This window comes from Agelaius phoeniceus, chromosome 30, assembly GCF_051311805.1.
Source record: "Agelaius phoeniceus isolate bAgePho1 chromosome 30, bAgePho1.hap1, whole genome shotgun sequence".
In the NCBI taxonomy this organism is placed as follows: domain Eukaryota; kingdom Metazoa; phylum Chordata; class Aves; order Passeriformes; family Icteridae; genus Agelaius; species Agelaius phoeniceus.
This window is the reverse complement of record NC_135294.1, coordinates 1,874,404-1,895,012: the sequence shown is the minus strand read 5'-3', so window position 1 is coordinate 1,895,012 and position 20,609 is coordinate 1,874,404. Positions and strand designations below refer to the sequence as shown.

The window sequence follows — 20,609 nt, the reverse complement described above, 5'->3', positions numbered from 1 at the left end:
CTACTGCTGTTTGTTAAAGTTAGAGAGTGGGAATATATTTTGGGCTCAGGGAATGTGTCCTGCCTTGAGTTGAACAAGAGAGATACACCAAAAAATTATGTGCTTTAAAATCCTGCTCCACCAAATTGACTGGACTTTCATGTATTTTCTGATGTTGACGATATTTCAGGTAATTCTGTTGGTGCTGAGTTGTGTACATGTTCTTATTAGTAAAAAACTGCTTGCCTAGCACTAATATTTCTTAAATCTGATTTTTGAGATGCTGATTAATTAATGCCTAATGCAATAGACATCTTAAGTAATTAATTTTATTATTATGTCACTTTGTCTTTAATCCCCATGTCTAATTTTCTAATCACTAAAGAATTAATGAATTAAAAGATTGATGTATCAATTTACTCAAGTTATCAAAATATTTATAAAATATTTATTCAAATTATCTTTGCAGGTAGTTAAGTGATTCTTAAACTGCAGCTCTTAATTTTGAAGTAAGAACTTTCTCTGCAAACATTTCCTTTGATCCTACAAAAGTACAATTCAACCTGCTTGGCCTCCAGAGGAGATGATCCCTATCAGATGGAAACCTGAAACTTTACATTTTGATTCACTCAATTTTATTTAACAAATTGTTTAGAGTTGACCTCAGATCTTTAAAACAAAATCCCAGCGCACCAGGTCAGGAAAGGCTGTTTTGCCCAAAATGTAACAGAAATTCTGCATCTCCTGGTACTGCTCCCCTCCAAGAGTTAGTGATACCCTGTGTTTTCATTTCAACAGGGGTTTTAGGTGATTTTAAACAAATATTTCCATGTATAAAGCACATATTAAAGGGAATATACAAGCAACTTGTACTCTTTTTGAAATACTGGCACCGAGTTTATGGGATGCTAAGGCAGCATCCTGGATACTCCCATCCTCTCTGTGGCCCATTCCAAGTGCTCCAAGTTGGCAGCGATGGAATCACAGGGATGTCTGGTTTGTCAGGAGTGCTGTCTGCAAGGTTATGGAGAGGAAAAGCAGAGCCCAGGCAGGAGTTAACTCTCTGGGTGATCTGGAAGGCAAACAGATTTATGAAATAAAAGCTTGTATGCAGTTTAATAAGATTAAATTTATTTAATAAGTGCAACATAAGGATGCTGGTTCATTGCAGCAGCAACAGCAATGCCCCAGACTTTGTGCAGAGCAGCACAAAAAGATCTGAGGCTTCAGGGCTGTTGGTCTGTTCAGTCCCTTTTCTTACCACTGATGCTGTTCCTGCCTGGAAACAGGGGCAGGGAACTGTGAGGGCAGAGCAGTGGTGGAGGAGGATCCCCAAACAGGGCTGGCTGCGCACAACAGGAGCCTGGCCCAGTGTCTTGCTCTGTCCCAGGCTGTTGCTGTGGTTGGAGGTGAATTTGAATTTCTATGCCTCATTTCCCATGTGTACAGTGAGGCCAATAATGCTGCCTTTGTCTGTGGGACTGTTTAAAATGTAATGAGATGAGATTTTCAGAAATGACAAATGGTTTTGAGGGCTGTGCATGAGTGCTGGGATGAAGGCTTTGCAGAGGGGCCTGGGCTCTCCTGCTGGGCAGCGTGGCCTGATTGGGTTTTCAAGCTGTGTCAGCAAAATGAAGAACCTGAGCAGTGCACAGACAGCCCAGGGCACATCACTGCTTGAAACTGAAGCTTGAAGCTTCTTCTTAGCTTTAAATTAAAATTCAACAACACTGAGGTATCTTTCCAGTTAGCACTGGCTCTCCCAGACATCACATGTGGAGAGGAGAGAAATCTTTGTGAAAACAAGAGAGAAAGGGGAAGTTTTCCTGTTATGGGATTTAATGACTTGGTTTGATTTTTGCTTTGATATTTACAGCACGAAATTTTAAGCATGAAATTTTCAGCATGAAGTTTTTGTTTAACTGTTTGTCATCCCTGTTCTTCTTTCTGACATTGAACCAAATCCCAGCTCCCTGGCAACACTGATCATCAAGGAAATCTTTGACTGAGACCTTTGGAAAAGGCTGCTGCTTCTGTGTATGTTTGTAATATTATACAGCTCATGACCTGCTGCAATAATGACCTGAAGCATATAGGAAGCTTTAGTTCTTTCTGTTTCTTGAAAATGTTGCACTGCTTGAAAATCTGTTTTGTGTAGTTATTTCCTATTTTTTCCAGTTGGAAAAAAATGTACCTATCTGGCACTGTGGCCCAGTTTAGCCATAGCCATTGGATTTCCAGTGTAGCAGTTCTTTCTTCTCTATTACTGCCTCTGGTTGGCATTTTTATTGCAGAATAAAGCAGGACAGTCTGTTTACTTCTATTGATGGACTCAGGATATTTTTCCTCTCCTTCACCTGGGTTCATCAGGTCAGTGATGTGTGCATGTAAGTCAGCAGAGCATTCAGAGTGGTTTTTCAGAGCCTACCTCTGCAGACAGGTGCCCTGTGTTTAAAATAGGCTCTAAAGCCATCCCCAAACACAAGGCGAAGCTGCTTAATGCAGCTTAATGGTAAGATGCTTTTGCACTATGAACTGGTAGAGATTCCAGCCAGTGCAGCTGATAAACAGAACCATCAGTGCAAGCAACACCTTCTGAACTCACCTGGGCATTTTCATCCAGCATCCCTTCCTCCCCTGGGGCCTGATGGACCCTCCCCCTCTTTTCTTTCAACTTGTGGAGTTCAGATATGCACAGTGAATTCCTTACAAGGGAGAGGGGAAGGATTTCTGTGCTGGTGGGATGTGCCTGTGTGAATGTGTGATGAATATTCTCAGCTCTGAACCAAGTGTGGATTCTGTTGCTGCGTCTGGGTGCTCAAAACTGGCTCCAGTGCCCAAGGAAGCCTTCCCTGAGCCCAGCATCCTGAAATGTAAGTATCACATGGCAGGTGATGTCCCAGGATATCATTATGTTATATTTAAGTATTTTTATTCCAGTAAAAGGCAAGGTGGTTTCACTGAATGGGAAGTGCTGCTCTAGAATTGTTAGGGAAGAGCCGCGACAGGGGAGAGCAATTCTAGAGCAGCTGAAAGGAGAGGTGAAGCTGAGCTTCATCCCTGATGCAGTTGCAGTGTGTTAATCCAAGAAGAAATTGTTTTTCATGAACCTGAGCTCCTTGTCCTGTTGAATTTACATCTGATTCTTATTTTTAGTGCTGTTGTGCCCTGTCTCAGAGGAACCCAGGGAGCTGCCAGCACTCAAAGTCAAGCAGGGGAATCACAGGCCAAGCTGTGCTTTATGACCTTGGCTATTATTTTTGACATTATTATTTATTAATGTAGTACTTGGGAGGTGTGTGAAGTTCACATGGATCACAGCTCTGGCATGCCTGCAATGGGAAGACCTTATCTGGGGAGATGGGGAGCAGTCAGGAGATCCCAGTTACAGGACATAAACTGATATTCACTCACTCCTCTTTGCTTTTTGTCCAGAGCTCCCTGCCTTGGAAGGTCAGATTTTAAGCCATGTTCCAATAGTAAAGTTGCCATTATCAATTCTGGGTTCTTTTGAGACAATGCTGGAAAAACTTCAGATAATTTCCAGTCCCCAAATCAATGGCTATTTCCTGCCCAGTACCAGCTCCACACAAATGTCAGTGATGGTGAGCCAGAAGCTGTCATATTCTGAGAGAGGAGTTCAGAGGAAATGTTAATATTTAATGTTGCCTTTTTGTGGTTAGATGGGTGAGTTCTCTTAATGACACTGTCTGGAAGAAGCATATCTCAGTCATCAGCTGTAATTCAGCTGTGGTGGGGCTTCCAAATGTCACAGGACATTTGTGGTTCTCAAGGAAATAAAAAATTTTGGAAATTCTGTCTTAAATATTGAACACTTCTGAGAGATTCCTGTTGCTTCTGTCCATGATCATCCTGGAAATAGCTGAGAAAAATCTGATTTTAGGGCGGGCTGGTGCCTTTCACATGCTGGATTATTGAGGAGAGATTTTGATAGCAATGAGGCTCTCCACTCCCTCTGGAAGTCACTGAGAATTGTGGGCCTCATTTCCATTTGGACCTTTGGAAAATCCTCTGGTAATTGACTCAATATTTGTACTATTGCATGGACCAAAACTGTTTGCATGGACTAAAACCTACTGGCAACAAAATCTGAGTGGCAGAAATTATCTAATTTTTAGAAATTTATGCTAGCTGAGTTCGCTGAGGGAAAAAACATAAAGGAAAAGTGAGGTATAGGATAAACAGAAATAAAAAGGACCGTGGAAAAAACAAAGATCTTTGTCTCAGCATTTGAATGGACTGTATTCATTTATCAAAAGACTTTCTGCTGGTCTTTAATGTTCCTGAAATAATGTGTCTCGTCTTTGAGTGCTCACCGCCAAGAAAAGCTGTCAGCCACTCCAGCAATTATCATATCCCAAAGGGAAGTTGGTTAATGATTTCTCTGTGGACAACTTGGTCTTTCAGATTTTATGCTCTGCCACAACAATTTCCAATCCAATGAAGCATTTTAGGATTTGGTTGGATTTTTAATACTCAAGGAGTGTTCTGGAAATGGCAGTTATTCAGTGCCACCTCCTGATCATGAACATGTGCCTTAGAAAATTCAAATCCAGGGTGGGATGTGGGAGCAGCAATGGGTAAGGCAACACTCAGAAAGAGGGAAGGTGGCTGTCCCAGCTTCTGGCCAGGCAGGGGAATTGTTATTGCAATGGCACATGCAACAGGTTGATGCTTTTAAGGGCTGCATAATTTTGTAAGCAGTGCTGGTTGTAGAGTTCAGCACAGCCTAAAACAGATCCTTGCTCTGAGCATCCCTAAAATGTTGTTGATTTACATTCAAGCTTTGTTGAGCTTCTCTTTGAGAATCAGAGTGGTTTGGATTGGAAGAGACCTTACAGATCATCCCCTACAGAGATCCAGGCTGGAGCTCTCTAAGCCATCCCTTAAATTGCCACAGTGGCTTGTGCCAGGCTTTCTTTGCACATTCTCACCGGAGAATTGACTCAGTGGAGTTCTGTTACAGTGTTCTGCTTCTGAAAATGCCCAAATTTCACTGGGATCCTGCTTTGCATGATAAATCTTGCACCCACTGGAAGTATTAATAATTAATTATTTGCAATAGGAAGAGCCCCAGATTTGGAAGTAGTTGCTGTCATTTAGTTTAATAATGGCAATTTAATGGTGGAATATACTGCTGTAATTCCTGTCTGGGTTCTTAATTGTTAAATAATGAAGAAAATTCTGGATTTGCAGCAATTATCTCACATAACGATGGAAGACAAATAAAACAACATAGAGCTTACATTGCCTTGTTTCTAATTCAAATCAAGTTTGATTGTTCAGCCTTGGAAGTAACTGTGAGAATGAAATGGAATAAAGCACCATTAGACATTTCATTCATGAGGAGTGGAATCAGGGAATCCCAAAACAATTTGGGTGGGAAGGGACCTTAAATCCCACCCAATCCCCACCCCCTGCCATGGGCAGGGACTCCTTCCCCTATCCCAGGTTGCTCCAGACCCCGTCCAGCCTGGCCTTGAACACTTCCAGAGATCCAGGGGCAGCCACAGCTGCTCTGGAATTCTGTCCACTCCCTCACCACCCTCACAGAAAAGAATTTTTTCCTATTATCCCATTTAAACCTGCTCTCTGTCAGTTTAAAGCCATTCCCCCTTGTCCTGTCGCTCCAGGCTCTTGTAAAAGCTGGGATTTCTTGGCCAGATGGAACAGGAGATGAGAAATTGCTGGTCACCATTGGTGTGACACAGGGATCAGTCCTGTGCTCCTGAGTTTTTCCAGTCAGATTCCAGGGCTCTGCGCATGAAGGAAGTCTCAGTATGAGAGTAAAGAGACAATTTTCCCCCTGTTTGACAAGGAGCCAGCCCAATGCCTATCTTTGTGCTCACATTTCCTTTCTCTCAGTGTAAAGTTATTTTTGCAAAAGAAAATTGTGCAATCCAGGGTCTTCATGCCATCCTTCTCCTTGTCTCTGCCAAGGCAAATCCCCAGATGGGGATTGTCTCCTCTCATGGGGTGCTGAGTGCTGAAGCCAGGGAGTACTTATGGCACTCAGGACTTTTGTGCAGGAGCATAAAAGGATCTTAAATTAGGCCAATTCTGCCACTCTCCTCTGCAGTTTCAGGTAAGCGCTCTATTCATCACTTTTCTGGGGTGTTGTTCCTGATAGAAGTCACTTGCTCCAAGGTGTCCGGAGTTTTAGGATATTAAGAAAATCTGAAGATGTCTTTCTACTTAGTTTCCCTCTTTTGTTCCTCTTTTCAATTAATATATCCACATACCATGTTATAAATTTAACCCATTTTCATGTGTTGCTAAATGGTTTATTTGCAAATAAGCATTCAGCTTATTTTTGCTCTGCACACCCCTATAACTGATATAGCAAGAAATAATTAATGTTCATTACAAGAGCAGAATAAAAAGCTGCTGCATGGAGACTGAAACTACCAGTGTGATTCCAATTGCCCTGATCAATTTCTAAGGTTGTGTTTAGGTTTCTCCAGTGTTTCCTCACCTTTGTAGGGCCAAATATGAGCAGTTTTCTGAGGAATTTTCATATTGACACCAGGTTTATGAAATTCAAATCAGAGTCAGTGTCATTCTCAAAGTAATTTATGCGGTTCTCAGTGAAAATAGAAACCCTATGGGATTATTAAACACATGGATTATCAGCTGCCAGTGATTTTTCAGTAAAATGTTGTTTTTTCCATGCTTAGAGCATGGGCATTTCCAATTGCTGGCTTAATATGTTACTACTCAGGAATTGTTCTGTGTTATGTAGCTATGAACTCAAATTGAAATATAAATTCTATCATCCCATATTCTCTTTATGATAACAAAGTTGATGGGAATCTGATAATACCTGACTGGAAATTCTGGAATCTTAAACAAGGCTTGTGTTACAGGCATTATAGAGGTTTAGTGGGACTCATGTAGGCAATAATTTCTATGTCTGGTCCCAAACCCAGAGCGATTTTGAGGGTCTGAGTTCTCACTGCACTGGTTGGTGCATCTTTACTCATGCTAAGACTTTTCCTGGAGGAAGAAATATTTGAGGAATAAAGCTGTGGAATCATGTAGACACATTTAAGTGTTTCAGTTCAAGTGTAACAGAATAAATAGAACTTGCTACAGTTGGGAGTTTTGCAAGATCTGATACTTGGGTTTCATAGGTGGAAATAAAAACTTTTTTATGGAATTGCATCCAGCTGGGACTTTTGCCTCAGCAGCATTGACAGAAGGCATCAGCCTGAGGCCATGGGAAACAGGATACTGAAGGGGCACACCTAGCCAGATCACAGCGAGAAGAGTGGGGTCATGGGAGCCAGGCTGCTGATAGAACTATCCTGTATCTGGTCAGGCTTCTGCTTCTTGTTCTCAGCTGGTTCTGGTATATAAGGCAGAGTTCTGAGTTGATGATTGGACCCTGCCCTCAAAGATCCCTGGTTGTGTTTGCCATGCCCCCAGCCCTTTGGATCTTGCCCCTCAGATGGTGCAGTTTCTGCATTTGTTATTTTGCCATTAAAGATCTTTTATTTTGGGCAAGTTCACTGTACCCATTCCTCTATTTTATGCCATGCTTCCCCCAGCCGAGCCAGATTAGGGATCACAGTGAGCCGGACTGCGATACTTTTTTAAATTGCCTCCGTTGTTTTTTCAGTGTCCATGAAAGGACTATAAAAACAGAATTAGTAGACAGACACTGTGAAATACCCAAAAAGGAGAATAAAGCCAAAGGAGGATGTCTTTTAGCAGTTCAGTAATTTTTTGGAATGCCTGAATTTCCTCTGGGTGATTGAAATCATCTTTGGTTTGATACAAGAGACCAGCCAGAATCTCAGCAGATCAGCAGACACGGGTGAGGTCTTCAACAGAGTTGCCATAAACCCAGCGGGAAATACAAACCCTGAAACTGAAATTCTGCTCAGTGTGTCCTCAGGTGCCTGTGGAAAGGGGAAGCACCTGGAGATTGATATTCATTGTGAGGTTATCTGTATGTGGTAGGGTTATTGTAAAAGAGTCAGATCTGTACAGCAGGAAAACTCAGCCTTTGGAAGTGACTTTTACCAGCTCTGAGACATTTGGAGATTTAGTCCTGTCTGCAGGATTTCATTCCTGTCTGGATCCCTGCACAGCCTCTGGCTTTCCTGACAGATCCTTCCCACCCTTCCACAGAGCCTGTGCCTGTGGCCATCTGAGCATCTTCCAGGTCTGTGCCAAGAGATGAATGAGCTGGATTCCAGGCTGTCCCTAAAAGCCACTGCCTTCATCTCAGCAAATTGCAGAACGTGTCAACACAATCACTCCAAGGCTTTCCTCTTGCTGGAGCCTCCACCAACGCTCTCCGCAGCTCCAGTGCTGCCTGATCAGCAGTGCTGTGGCAATTAATATTTATAAACCTTAAATAAAACAGCACTTGTGTGTACCTGAGAGACCATCTGTTGGGCTCCAGTCCCCAGCCAAGCACCTGAGATCAGCGTGGCTATAACCCTGCTGGGTCCTTGGGGATGATCCCAGGAGGGAAAGGAGGTGGGGCTGTTTCCCTGGAGAGCCCCTGTCTTTGCATTCCCCCCTCCTTCATTAGTTACCAGAGCACATCATCCTCATCCTCCAGGGCCAAACTGCAGGCTTATTTTCTTTTCCTTTTAGTCTGGAGTCTTTTATCACTGCACTGTGCATTTATTACAGGGCTTTGCTCAGCTGTGACCTTGGCTTTGGTGGTTTTCCACCTTTTGGATACAAATGCCTTGATTTCGGTGTGGTTTGCAGGGAGAAATGGCTCTGGGATTATTATTTTTTTAAATACACCTCGATTTATTTCTTTTAGTAGTTTTTGGGGTGTTTTTTTTTAATCTTGCAAAGGTGCTTGGTAGCCATTTGGACACAGATGCCTCTCATTTAACTGTTAATGCATGCATGTGCAAAGATGCCTATCAATGAATAATGCATGGGAATAAGTAGCCTGGCCATTGGGTTTGGCCCGCACAAATATCACATATGGATTATCCTGAGGGCCCCAAATCACACATGAAAAACGTATTAACATGTGGAGACGGCCACGTTCGACCTATTGTTTGCTGCACTTCTTACCTTTGTGACCAGACTGGCTCTGCTCCCACGTCCCCAGGGTCTCCCAGGCTCACAAGGTCTGGTGGACTCTGCTCGAACCAGCCCTTTGGGAATGACCCCAGACCTCCCTCCACCTTGCCGGCCCTGGAGCGGCTCGTTTAGGTACAAACCCTGGGGAATAAGTCCCAGATTATGCCAGACATGCGTAGCAGGCGCTGGGTTGGAGCCCAGCAGCGAAGGGGCTGCGCCGGGCAGCGAGAGTCCGGCCGGCTTTGACCCGCACCGCGCCGGGCGCGGGTGGTGCTGAAGGGACAGCGCCGGGGGCCGAGCCGAGACCCGCCGGGGCCCCCGTCTCTCCCTTGACCTCATCCCCTCTCCCTTGCCCCCATCCTCCCTCTTCCCCATCTCCTCTGCGCTACATCTCTCCTCGCCCTCTATCTCCGCTCTGCTCCCCACCCTCGCTCTGCCCCATCTGCTCTCCATCACCCATTTCCCCTTTGTCCCCATCTCCTCTCTGCCCCCACCTCTCCTCGCCCCCATCTCCCCTTTGCCCATCTTCCCTCTGCCCCCATCTTCTCTCTACCCCATCTCTCCTTTCCTCCCCATCGTTCCTCTGCTCCCATCTCCCTTCTGCCCCCATCTCCCCTTTGCCTCCCTGCCCTCTGCCCCCATGTCCCCTTTGTCCCCATCTCCCCTCGCCCCTGTCGCAGGGTCACGGTCACCACGGGCAGGAGCGCGCGGGGCTGCTCTGTCTCCTCCTCTAGAAACCTGCCCCCAGCCCTAGCCGCCTTTGGCTGCCTCCCCTGATCTCCCGCAGGGAGGAACCGGGGTCTCCTGGCACTGCAGAGGCTTAACTGACTCGCAAGGTCAATATTTTGGCTCCTGGAGGTAAGTCCCGGTTGCCAGCTCGTTTTCCTCTCTCCCCCGGTTCCCACATCCCTCTCCCATCTGCGTCTCTGTTTCATCCTCTTTTCAGTGCCATCCATCAGCCCTTTTCCCCCTGAAGAGGGTCTGCACCAGCGGCGCCCGAACCTCCAAGAAGCTGAGTCAGCGTTCTGCTCCCGAGCCCCACTGACCCAGCTGCGATCCCAGCTGCTCCCGCCCTCCGGCTCCACGGCGCTGGGAAAAGTGAGGAACAATGGGATTCCCGGAGCTCTCCACCATTGCTGGGCTGGGGGAGGCAGGGAACAGGCTGGTGGGAGGAAGGGAGGGAGGCAGAGCCCCTTTCTGCCCTGCCCGGGTAAGGGGAGCAGCCGGAGGGGAGGAGGTGCCCGGTCCCCATCAGCCTCCTGGAACAGCGAGATCTGCACGCCGGGGAAGGGGAGGGGGAGAGGGTGGGTGTGAAGGGGGTTGTTGCTCCAACCTGATCGAGTCCATTTGCCAGTTCACCATTCGCATCACTTCCGGAGCAGTCCTCAGTTTCTGCTGCAGAGTGAGCTTTTTTTTTTTTTTTTCTTCTCTCTCTCTCTCTCCTTTTCCCTCCCTCCTCATCTGGATGCTGGGAACTTGAAGCCTCCTCCCTTTATTGCAGCAGGATCTGCCCCATCCTTGCTTCAACTTTGCGCTGCATCAAAGAGAGCGAGCCACAGGCTGGCTGGTGCCGATGGGGGCAGGGGACCTGCCGGGCACAGCCCTTTGCAGTTGATGTTGCCGTATCTCTAGGACCCAGATCTGTTTCTTTCCTATCGCTTTCCTTTTTCCCCCTCCCCATCTCTTCTCTCCGTGTGTGTGTGTGTGTGTGTGTGTGTGTGTGTGTGTGCAGGATCCTCCTGGTTACCGCTGTTGTCATTCCCCCTCAGCAGGGAGACCACCCCAGCCATGGCTGAGAGGAAGCAGAACGGGCGGCAGGGCGAGGAAGAAGAAGTGCCAGCCTTCTTCAAAAACCTGGGCTCGGGCAGTCCCAAGCCCCGGCAGAAATTCTGTGGCATGTTCTGCCCGGTGGAAGGCTCCCTGGAGAATAAGACCATCGACTTCGACTCGCTCTCGGTGGGCCGCGGATGTAACAAAGTCGTGGCAAAGCAGAAGGATGTTGCCCACCTGGGTCCGGATGCTCAGTCCGTCTATTCCAAGCAGAGCGGGAAGGGAGGGGAACCATCTGTTGAATTCGGGAGAAAGGTGGAGATCAGGAGTGCCACGGGGAAGGAGGCGCTGCAGAACCTGAACGACAAGGTGGGTGCATATATATAGAGATATATTTATATATATATATATATTGTGGGGGGTGAACTCGGGCACGCGATAGGCTGCAGAGAGGACGGATCCTCTCCACCTGCAGCCGCTGGCTTTTATGTCCCCCGCATCCGTGTGGCAGCCCGTGCCTTCCCCTGGGCAGCAGCATCTCTCGCAGAGCCTTCAGAGCTCGAAAGCTGTCCGTGTGCTCTCTGCAGGTGTACGAGAGGGGGGCACAAGAAGAAAGAAGACCCCCCCCCCCCACTCCCCCGCACTCACAAACACCCCGCCCTGCCCTCCCGTCTGGGGAGAAACAGCGACTTTTTTCTTTCTCAGGCGATTCCCCCAGCACGAAGGTAGGGAAATGCCCCACCCAGGCAGGGAATGCAGCTCACGGAACAGAAACGCGATTGTGAGCAAGAGAACATCAATGAGCCTCCACCTACCGGGATCAAATCCCTGCAGGCTTCTTCTAGGGGGACTCCTACCCCTGCTCCCAGGGGAGCACAGGCACCGGAGCGACCCCTGGGAGCTGCATTTCAATGCCAATTTTCATCAGGGCTGTTGGCTACAGTGGGAATTTTTGACTCGGGAAGATCTGGGACTTTCACAGGAATGTGGCATCCTCGTAACAACCCAGAACTCCTCCCAGGATTTTAAGACTGCTGCAGATACCTCTCATTCTCTGGATTTGTCAGGGTGTAATAAAGCCCATCTTCTTCCAGAGGCAAAACCCACTGAACCTATAGATCTGCCTGACCGTGCCCATCTGTTTTCCTCAATAGATCAATTTAAACCAGCTTTACTCAGCTGTGAGCCACGAAATACTCAGTGCACACCTCTGACAGTGCTGGCAGAGGTTGGAAGAGCAGAAATGAATGAATGAAGTACCCACCAGCAGCCTGCTAAACTCCTGGCATAGGGCAGAAGTTTCTCTGAATAGTCTCCCAGTGGGCATAGAGCAGCCCTTTCTTCTGGAAGCTGCTCCTAGGATGGGCCTTCTGGTTTTTAAATCTGATATGGATTGTGTATGATGGGCAGAAGTCTGCCTGGAATTCAGAATATGGGCTAATTCACCACTTTCTCCTGCTTTCAGAAACATGAAGTATTACTGGAGGTAATATAAAAATAGAAATTAATCAAATGTATTGGTTATAAAATATGAACTAGAGGCTCATCCTCCCCAAATCAGCCTCTGCTGCAGTGACCTAAGGGCTCCATCCAGCCATATTTCCACATGTGAACCACTGCTGTCACAAAGAGCTTACAAAGGCAGGCACAGATTTTCAGAATTCCCACACACCAGCCCCAATGAGGAGGAGGAGGAGGATGTGCTCCACACTGCTCCAAACCTGCTTTCCCAAACCCAAACAAAAATTTGCCACTACACATGCCTGAAGTTTACTCTGATCATGCTGAAGTGTCTACTAATGGAGTAACTTTCCATGATTAATTAGTCTTGTTGGACCAATCAAGGTGCATTTCAAGAATAAAGGGCTTTTTCATCTTGGAGAGTCAAAGGTTCTGCAATTCATGACATTTTAAGAGCTAATTTTGGACAATCTGATGTCATGTGGGACATAAGTATAAGCAGGATATACATTAACTCTGAAAAGATAAATTATTTTCTGATTAAATGGTACCAGTATAATAAAAATTTAAGTACAACATTGTGCAAAATCAGAATCCACTGAGAATATTAATAATATTTTTTAAAGTGTGTTTTTGGTTCTACTTTAAAGATTATTGTCTAAATGTTAACTGAGGGGATGAAATAATAGGATGGTACAAAACACTTGAGTTGTTTCTCATTAGCTTTACTTAACACTGATGCCAATGGATCGTGATGTGAGGAGTAGTGAGCATTGGGGTAAGTGAAGTCTCTTGGGATAAATGTCATGCTATGGATTGGGAATTTATTGCAGGAATGTTTTAGCTTTGGTTTTCCAGATGACTGCACCCATAGCTTGAATCAATGGTTAAATCCTCAGCAAGTAAAATTGGCTTTATGGGTTTAAAACTCAGTCATCCTTTCTGTCACATACAGAAAGATCTTGTCTTAAACCCCTTTGAAATAGTTAACAAAGCAATATGGACAAGCTATTTTTTATATTTTTCTCTGAGGTCTCAACTGTCAAGAGGATAAAAAAGGGGATGTAATTATTCCACATTAAATTGCAATATATTGTTTTGTGGGGCAAGATAAGGGCAATCAAATCTCTCTGTGTCTGTCTTGCCTGGGATATTCTGTAGCCATCTATCATGTGTTGCCCCTGGGCTGTGCTGCCTCATAATTCAGGGTTAAGATCATCTCTGGAGGCACCAGGAAGGCTCAGCCTCAGTTCCAGCAGCATTTGCAGCTCCATCTCTGGTGGCCAATTCAACAGGTCTGCAGCTCAGCTCAGAGCCAAGCTCTGCTGCTTCCAGCTGCCAGGCCTCAGAGAACTGGCTGTGCTTCTGTTTCCCATCTGAACTTTCTCATCTTCCCTGTTTGGGCTGTTCCTGTTTCTGGAGCTGCTGGTTCAGTGTCTGGGCCCTGCTCAGTGCTCTGAGGCCCTGACCCCAACACTGGGATGTGCCAAGAACATAATCTTCAGATGTGGGATTCCTTAAATGAGGCAAGAGGTCCTTGGCCTGGCTCTCAGGAGCTGCTGTGCACCTGCAAGATCAGTTTCTGCTGTGGGATTTACCCCCAGGATAATCCAGGTTGGAAAAGCCATCCAAGACCATCAGGTCTGACCTTGCCCAATCGCCACCCAGCCCAGAGCTCTGAGTGTCATGTCCAGGCCTACTTTGGACCCCTCCAGGGATGGGCACTCCAGCCCTCCCTGAGCAGTGCCAAGCCCTGAGCCCCCTTTCCATGGGGAAATTCCTGCAGTGCCCACCCTGAGCTGCCCTGGCCCAGCCTGAGGCCGTTCCCTCTGCTCCTGTCCCTGTTCCCTGGAGCACAGCCCGACCCCCCCAGCTGTCCCCTCCTGTCAGGAGCTGTGCAGAGCCACAAGGGCCCCCTGAGCCTCCTTTGCTCCAGGCTGAGCCCCTGCCCAGCTCCCTCAGCCTCTCCCCAGCTCTGTTGCCCATCAGCTCTGCTTTGTAGTCAGTGCAGAAGCTGGAAGGTTCCAGGTCCCAGAGCAGGGACTGCTGGAATGGCATCCCAGGGCAATATTCCCCTTTTCCTTACATGACAAGTCTTGAGAGAGGGGCATTCATCTGGGGTTTAAAAAACGTTGGCCATTGATTGCTTGAGCTAGGTCATTTCTCCTAGTGTATTTCTCAGATTTCCCATATCTGTAATTGCTATTCCTTCTGTCTTTCTGATCTATTGACATTTTTGGGAGAGAGTCAGTATTTTAGGGAACATCTATAGAGAAAAGCAAGGTTTAATCGCAAGAGAGATCACAGGGCTTTAATCTGGTTTGCAGAGAGAGCCTGAGTAGCTGCTCACACTCTACAACACCAGTACAAGACCTGGGATTCTGGATCTCTCCTTCATTTGCCATCTCATTGTTACTCCAGTGGTTCAGGTGTTCCCCCTGTGCACTTTTACATTCCTTTTTTACCTCCCTTAAAACAGTTCCTAGTCCTTTGGGAAGCACAGAGCACTGTGTTTAAACTGCTGGTCTAAACCAACAAAGCCTATTGTAACAAATAACAACAATGAATAAACAGACAGTAGGAACATGTTTTTAGTTTGGAATTGACAGGAGAGGACTCACTTGCAAAACACTATCATGAAGCTTGCAACATGACTGGACTTTTTCCTAAAACCTCAAAGCTCTCAGGATCATGGTTGTTCATTCCTGGAGAGAAATAATGAATAACAGGATGTTGTTGAGAGCTCAAATAATCACAGACTCTGGAACATTAATGGAACTGTTGTCTAAAACACAGGAGCTGTTCCGGACACTGAAATGCAGTCCTGAGTTTAGTTTGTTACAATGCCTGCAATTTTTCTAGCCTTGTTTCGACAGTCATTGTTTGCAAAATAATCATAAGGAAGGATGACTTGCATGTTCTTCCAATGGGTCAGGATGGTTTGTGGAAACAGTGAGGAGCAAAAATGCCACAATCCTCTTAACTTTTTCTCAAAGCCATCATTCTGCACTGCTGCTGTTCTATACATCCAATGGGTGTCTAGTGGAGTGGTTTTATATGCAGAGTTTACTAATATCACACTTCCAGGCAGGAATGAAGAAGGGGTTTTTATACAGGGCTAACAGATTATTTGGGTTAAAGATTTGATGAGAAAATTTAAACACTTGGAGCCAGATCTCCCTGCTCAGCTTGGAGCTGATACAGGCTGCATCCCAAGGGATGAATTCTATTACTGGCACATGGGAGTGGCAGTTTGGTGTGCCACCCTTATGCCACCTCCCTGGACACAATTCAACAGGCCCTATCTGGTGTTAGTAGATGCTGAGCAGTCATTTAGGGTCTGCCTGAGATTTTCTACCTGCAGGGCCGTGCCTGACTCCCTGTATCATACATTTGTCTTGTGGCACATCAAATCTGGGTGTTATCTCCTGGGATGTTGTTGCAAAGTTGGAAAATGACGTTGTCAACAAAGTTCAGGTAGGGTGGGGGCATGTGTCCTCATGAACTCTCTTAGCTTATAGAACAACAGCATTTGGGAGCAAAAAACCACCAAAACCCAAACCTCTTTGCACTTCTGTGTGATTATCAATGTCCTGTCCTATGATCCCCTCCCAAAGAGCAGGAATGACTCTCAGGGTGGGAGAATACAGGTCAAAATTCCATTTTTTCTCTGAGTCATGATCATCCTGCACCTCAGAGGAAGGCAAAGCTGGCTGGTACAAGCAGGGACAGCAGTGGTTGAGAGCCTGATGCTTTTCCCTGTAGGTTTTTGGGAAAGAAGAAGAGATTATAATGTTAAAAAACTGTACAGTCACTGAAAACAGACATTTCTTAGCACCTACCCATGCTTCCCATGGGCCTGGGGGTGCGATAGGATGAAAGGGAGAGGCAGTGACAGTGAGGCCTGAATGTCCCATGCCTTTGTTCCAGAAATTCTGCATTTAGCTGTGGTGCAGGTCAGGGTAGGATGTGGCTGTGAGCGGTTTGGAGAGAATAGCACATTTTTTTCTGTGAATTGTATAACCCCTGACAGAGCAATCCCTGTCTAGAACCCTGAAGAGAGTCTGGCTCATTCCCAGGTACATGACGGGGAATTGTTTAATTGCTGGGATTGTTTAAGGAAAATTCACATCATGGTACTCAGGACATTTCCTCTAAGAAACACACTCTAACACAAACAGCCTTCTTAAAATGCTATTTTTGAGCCTCCTGAAGGTTTCTCTGGATTTTAAAAGAAAGAAAATCAATTGGAAGGTTAATTTTAATTTGCAGATCGAATGTACATTTTGATTGACCTGTTTGTGTGGCTAGAAAGTGAATCTTACCCTCAAAAAAGTGATAGTCTGTATGCAAAAAAAAAAATGAGGCTGTTTCTCTGAGAAGCTGTATGATTTTTACCTCCTTGAAGTAACATTTGACCCCCCCATGGTCATTTCTGTGCTATGATTCTTAATTTTAATTTTCTCCTCTAAGATAATAAAGCAAGAGATGCTCATCGTCAAGTTTAACTCCTCTCAGTAATTTAATTTACAGTGATTAATAAAGGACAGTTCTTTCATAATTTTTTGGGAAGGACAGATGTAACTCCTCCTACCATGTATCAGCCTGAATTTAATTCTCCCTACACTTCCTAGGATACAGGACATTCCTGGATCCATGGAAAACTCCTTTAAAATTGTTGAGAGTTGGAGCTGATGCAACAATTGCAATGGCAGGATCATGACAGAAAATTAGGGCCTGATGAGTGAACTCCTGAAAGCTCTTTTGGCCCAGTTTATTTAAATCCATCTCTGATTCCTCTTTTCATTAAGTTTTAAAATGGATATTTCCATTTGAAGGTTTTTTAATTTCATGGCAAAATGCCATTGTGGACACACCTTTAAGTATTCAGTAGGAGTAGAAGCAATTTGGGTGTTGCAGAAATTCTGTGGGCTTTGTTGCCATTACACTAAAATTCCACAGAGGAAGAAACTCTTTTTAATACTTCTTTTCCCAACCATCCAGTAACTTCACAGTGGGAATAAAACTCTTTTCCAAGTGCTTTATGGTAGTTCACAGAATCTCTGAGTTAAGATTCAGAGCTGATGTAAATTGATTTCTTCTGATGCCTGTGCTGATTTATTTCAGCATAGATTTATTTTGATGATTTTAGCATAGATTATCACTGCACAAAGACTCTCGCATTTCTGTGCCATTTTCCCTCTAGACCTTTGCAGGATACAAATTTAGACATATATATGTTCCTTTAACATGAAAAAAGTTTTTGCTGCCAAGAGCCTCACAAGTGCTGCAGCAGCTGAGCAGGAAGGGCTGCTGATGATCCTGGCCAATATTGCCCCAAATACCTGAAGCCTGAGGATGGGTCAGGGACACTCTTGTCCTTCCCTTTATTAGCATTGATTAGACAGTGCTCATTAATGTGACACCTATAATTTTATCCTGTTCAGCCCCCTGTGTGCAGAAGAGACCTGTGGAAGACAAAGTGCATCAGCATTATCCAGATATCCCATCACTTCTCAAAATATCCTAGCACTGTATAGGGCAGCAGGGCTGGATCCAGCCCTGCCAGGATTTAACAAGGAAGTTCAATTCTCTTCTTTTAACAAAGGACCCAACTCCTGCCTCTGATGTTTCATAAATAGTTACTTTTCTTCATTTAACTTGTGGGGGAATTTATGCAGGAACTAGAGATTTACCAGAAGAATTACTCAGAGAATCATGGAATGGTTTGGGTTGGAAAGAACCTTAAAGCTCACCCAGTTCCAGCCCCTTGCCATGGGCAGGGACATCTTCCACTGGACCAGATTGCTCCAAGCTCTATCAGAACCAATCAAAAAGATGCACTTAGGTAATTCCAGGCTGTTCCCCACTTGTTCTCATCCTAACATTGTCAATTAGCTCTACTCCTCCCCTCTCCTTACGTGAGATTATACAATAGGCAATTTCCACTCCTTACCTTTTTTAAGCAAGGGTAAATAAGCCAGTTTGCAACTACAGTAATTTGAAAATTACCTATTTTGACAACGTTTTAGCGCATTGTTAAAAGCAAAGAAAATTGGGGCATATTGGTGTGCTGTAATGGAGCTAGTAGACATGCTTGGGAGCTCATTTCTAGTCCTAAATCATGGAAGTTTTAAAAATTTGGTGCTGTGTAGATGTTGCATCTTCAACAAGTGTGGTTTTCCAGCCCTTTAATCTCTGAATTTATTTCATTCTGGATTACTTAGGTTCTTGCAACAAGGTGACGAGAAAGACAAGTGTCACCTTAAGATTGGTTATTGCTTTCTGACCCTAGTCACTGCTGGATCCAAGTTATGGAATATATGATTATGGAATACTCAACGTTCAAGAACTGCTGCTCTGAATTAAGCCCATGTGCAGTAGGAAGCCTTTTTAAAATAAAAAAAAGAAAAATTGCAATAGGTGTATTTGGGCAGCTGAGATGCTGAGATGGGCTCTAGGTGTGTTGGTGATCCACTGCCCGAGGCCTGGGTGCCACCTCCCAGCCTTGGGTAGTGTGTGATTCCTCTCTGGTACTCTCCTACCTGCAAATAAAAGGCATGGAATCATTCAGATATTAAACTGAGGAGGAAAACAAGCATCAAAGAGAAAAAAAGAGGAACAGTTGCACTGTCTAAATTTAGAGACATGATGTAGATTCCTGGTGCCATGTTCTGAACAAAAATATGCTAAGGTTTCAAAACTTCTTCAAGCACACATCAGAGGCTCAGGATAATTCATTCAGGGTTGTCTATTCTAATCATTAAATCAAAATAAACCCTACAGGCTGACAAATTAATCATTTTGTCACTGTCATAATGAGCCACTTTTTCATTTGTTGCTAATTGGATATTAACTGATTGACATATCATCTCCTTAAGTAAGTACTGTGGGATATCCTACCTATACCCAGGAAAAACTACTTTCTATATTCCTTTGAGCTTCCTGTGAAGAAACAAACATAAAAGGTCCTGATAGGAGTCTCTTTGAACAGATTATATTTTTATAATGATTTATTGCTCTCCTAGACCAAAGGTTTCATTTCCTACTGGCTGTGCATGGTGTGTTTGGGTATGTAGAGATCACAATTTTGTGGCAGGCAAAGATGCAATTTGTGTGATGTGAAATTCATCGTGAGTGACGGAAGAAGGTAAGTCTTTGATCCTTAATTATTAGTTATAATCTTCAAGCAGAAGTGAATTTGTGGTATTGAGTTCTCCAAAAATTGTGTTGTACCTTACCCCAGCACAGCTGATGTCAGAGGAACCTGCTTGGCCACGGATCCCACCTCCTTTTCCTGCACTCGGACAAGTGCCTTGTAAACAATGAGGAGATATTTATGCCATTTAATGCATTTCTTTCCTTGAAGTACCAGCTTATGGAGTTCAGGGACTGAGAAATTTGACTCCAAGTGTGACAGAAACATGGAACACGGAGTTGGCAGCACTGGAGTAGTAAGGAATGGCCCGAGGCACCATGGAGAGGACCCCCACGCCCGGGTGCGTAGCTCTGAGCCCACATTTCCCTGGCACTAAGGTTTCAGGTTAGTGACCACAGGTGTCTGTGGGGGGTTGGATCCGGGCTGCATTTTCTGGACGAGGTGTGGGAGAAGGCAGACTGGGAAAACAAAGCGTCGGGAGTGGCTTCAGATCTTCATTCCCTCCCCCCCCCCCCCAATTTGCTAACTGGGAGCGCCAGGAAGGGTGGGGTAGGACAAAGAAGATCGAAAGCAGCGAGGTCCCCACCGGGCGTGCTCTGCTCTTTCCGTGCGGGGGCTCGGATGGAGGCTGTCCGCAGCCCCGGGAGTGGGGGATGGCTCCCGCTCCTCCCGGGATGGGGTACAGCCTCAGCGGGGGATGCATGGCGGTGTCCGCACACCCGGGAATAGTGGGGTCGTTCCCGCTCCTCCCGGGGGATCTCGCAGCCCCTGCGGGGAATAAAACGCGGCGTTCGCATCCCCCGAAGGGCTCATTTCCCAGAGCCCCGCGGCTGCCCCGCCCAGCGCTGCAGCTTCACTAACCCAGGGCCCGCGGGAAGCGTTTCAGTGGGAGCGGGGGAGCGGGGGGGCGGGCGGGCGGTGCCTGGCGTGTTCCGATGGATTCCGGTCCGTGTATCCCGATATATCCCGAGATATCCCGACGCCTTCCCGGTCCCCATCCCTGCTCCCGCGCCCTGTCGCCCGGACCGCGCAGCCCCTCCTTCCACTCATTTGCATTACGGCGCGTCCCTCGCTCTGCCATTGGGCGGAAGCCGCCGTTGATTTGCATCCCCGCGGGCACTCAGCCAATGGCGCAGCGCGCCGGGCGGACGGGGCCCGG

General features: G+C 45.9%; 1 protein-coding gene and 2 long non-coding RNA genes across 4 annotated transcripts in view; 1 reads left to right on the top strand and 2 right to left on the bottom strand.

Annotated features, from left to right (window-relative positions):
* Window positions 1-535: 535 nt before the first annotated feature.
* LOC143696178 (uncharacterized) lies at window positions 536-10,387 on the bottom strand. 2 transcript variants are annotated; one of them, XR_013185618.1, is made up of 3 exons: window positions 10,063-10,387; window positions 9,052-9,201; window positions 536-1,051 (listed from the first exon to the last, which is right to left on the bottom strand). It is a non-coding gene; the product is annotated as an uncharacterized LOC143696178 (long non-coding RNA). The 2 variants fall into 2 exon arrangements; XR_013185617.1 differs by having other exon boundaries at window positions 10,107-10,387.
* A 433-nt stretch (window positions 10,388-10,820) lies between these two features.
* DPYSL2 (dihydropyrimidinase like 2) overlaps window positions 10,821-20,609 on the top strand; it is a 52,413-nt gene continuing 42,624 nt past the window's right edge. The window contains exon 1 of the mRNA XM_054650650.2: window positions 10,821-11,199. Within this exon, the coding sequence (XP_054506625.1) occupies window positions 10,849-11,199 (351 nt within the window). The 5' untranslated portion in view covers window positions 10,821-10,848. The remainder of the gene's footprint in view (window positions 11,200-20,609) is intronic.
* LOC143696179 (uncharacterized) lies at window positions 17,745-20,546 on the bottom strand. The gene is made up of 3 exons (XR_013185619.1): window positions 20,312-20,546; window positions 19,533-20,218; window positions 17,745-17,759 (listed from the first exon to the last, which is right to left on the bottom strand). It is a non-coding gene; the product is annotated as an uncharacterized LOC143696179 (long non-coding RNA).